Source organism: Cyprinodon variegatus, unplaced genomic scaffold (assembly GCF_000732505.1).
Source record: "Cyprinodon variegatus isolate N-32 unplaced genomic scaffold, C_variegatus-1.0 Scaffold399, whole genome shotgun sequence".
NCBI lineage: Eukaryota > Metazoa > Chordata > Actinopteri > Cyprinodontiformes > Cyprinodontidae > Cyprinodon > Cyprinodon variegatus.
In genome coordinates, this window is record NW_015150852.1 from 169,467 (window position 1) to 171,793 (window position 2,327).

At 39.4% G+C, this 2,327-nt stretch overlaps 1 protein-coding gene across 1 annotated transcript in view; it reads right to left on the reverse strand.

Moving 5' to 3' along the window:
* Positions 1-681: 681 nt before the first annotated feature.
* Positions 682-2,327, reverse strand: part of LOC107092886 — an 18,829-nt gene continuing 17,183 nt past the window's right edge. The window contains exons 7-8 of the mRNA XM_015387585.1: positions 1,041-1,313; positions 682-942 (exon numbers count right to left, since the gene is read on the reverse strand). Of these exons, the coding sequence (XP_015243071.1) occupies positions 766-942; positions 1,041-1,313 (450 nt within the window). The 3' untranslated portion in view covers positions 682-765. The remainder of the gene's footprint in view (positions 943-1,040; positions 1,314-2,327) is intronic.

Below are 2,327 nucleotides of genomic sequence, written 5' to 3' on the forward strand. Positions count from 1 at the left end.
GAATCTACACACTCATGTTACTAAACTTACAATCAACAATTGAGTACTTCATGGTATATATTATTGTGTAAAGGTTGTGCTTTGTTCTTTTGCTGTTTTTTGTGTACAGACGTTTATATAGTGAAGAGAAATAAGGTGAATGCTTTAAAACCCCTGCTAAGAATCTAAAATGTTTAGAACATTTTAAAGATTGTTTTTGTAAGATCAATTAGCCAAGGTCACAAAAAAAATTGTGTTGTGTTTTGCAAAAGAAGTAAGAAAAATATGAGAAATCAGAATGAAGGCATGGTGGCAAGTAGAAGAATTCAAACAATGTGGATTGCATTCAGAAAAGGAAAATAAGATTAAAATACGATCCTGAAAGGAAACTGGTGTGGGGAGGAAAATAGGCTTACGACAGGATCTTAAAGTGCTCAGGAGATGTGTTGTACACTCACAAACAAATACTTTGACCATAAAGTAAACCCAGTGCTGGCCCTTGAGATAGACTGTCCTTTTGCTGAACTCATGGACACACACTTAAACACATACACACACATAGAAGTCACATGGTGTTCAGGACATCCCACTGAGACGGTGTGCATTCACAGTAGACTTAATTCATAAAATAAACACACAGCAGTGTCTAACACAGTAAACTGAAGTTGCAACACACTAGAGCCCCACCCTCAAACCCACCCCCAGTCACAAGCAGTGGAAGAAATTCACGGCTGGAGTTAATACATCTGCGCCTGTCCTTTCTGGATAAGTCTTTGTTGGTCTCACTCAGTTGGTCCTCCCATGTTTCTGGTACCACAGAGCAGTTGGCAGGTTCTGGCAACCCTGATACTCCCGCCGCATTTCACTGTCTGTAAGAGGAGGGGTGGCATTGCATGGCGCTCCTGCCAACGTCACATTTAAAAGGCCAGCCCATGGCTCCAAGAGGTGAGACATTCCATCAATCTAGAAAAAACAGAAAAATGGTGTAAGAGAAGAGATCTGATGAAGCATCAAAAGACCAAGAAAAATCCAAAACAAAATGCTGGTAAATGAAAACTTACCTTCTCCAAGTGGTCTAATAGGCATGTAGAAGCAGTTATAGAGGACCAGCTGCTATCATCCCAGCCAGGGAATAGTCTGTGGTTCTGATAAGTCTGGATCTGTCTGGACTGATGCTGGATCAGGACCACATTGTGGTGCTTCTGGGAACTCCTTAGCCTCTTGGACAGGACTCCACTATAGCTCTGATCTACAAACAGGAGGACACGAACTGCCCTGCAGCCGGCCAGATCTGCCAGCAGCTCACTCACTGAGTAGCGTTCCTTTAGGTCAGCCTGCGCAGAGAGAAAATGGATTTTGGAAAAACAACCAGAATTGAAACCTCAACAAAGGTTAATAAAAACACCAAGAAGACAAAATGGTTAGAGTCTACCATAAGAGGAGACGTTGGCATCTCAATCAGAACTCTCATCATATAAAATAATTTTTTTTAGAGTCCTAAAGAATGTAATCACTATAGATGCAAAAAGATTTTTCCTTTCTAAACCCATGACATTATCGGCAGAGGGTTAGGAAAAATGCTTGAAGACAACAAGAGGGGCATTCTCTATAACGTAATTCCACAGCAGAGATTTAATCAACTCCTCCTCTGTAGTGCCCCCTCTGTTAGTCTCATCATTAGTCATTTATAATACCTGACAAAAGTGAGCAAACTCCTAATTATCTTGTTATATGTTTATCTCTTTTCAAAGGTACAACACTGAAAATGTTAAACTATGGCGCAATGTAAATTAATCTGTGTGCATCGTGTGTAATTTAAGTGTATTTTTCTGTCCTTTCAAAATAACCAAACAACCCCCATTTCAAAGGGGGTTGTTTGGTCCATTTCAATTTGCATGTTTTCTTAGCCAAAAACAAGGCTTTGCTTTTGGTCAACTTTATGAAATCTCGAACTCAATGCTATTTCTGACATTTTGAATAGAAAAAGCTCCCTGGATGGGAAGCGAAACGTCTTCAAACTTGTAAATAAAGTCCAGTGGATTGTTTTTTTCTACTTTTTTGGAAAATCTAAATGCATGCATTATCAAATAAAGTACAGCTCTAAGTGAAAATGTCTAAATTGTGCCCAAGTAGGCATTTCCCCTGATTTATCTTTAGTGGTAGATTAGGTGTCATCTTTCTAATTTTCTCTCATACTAGTTACTGGAAGTTTAACATGGCCAAGAACTCTCTGATAATGTTGCGGAAAAATTGGTTGCTCTAGATAAAGATGGTCTAAGCTATGAGATGATTGCCTTAACCCTGAAACTGATGATCAAGTCCCAGTGCTGTATCTGGTGTTTGTCACA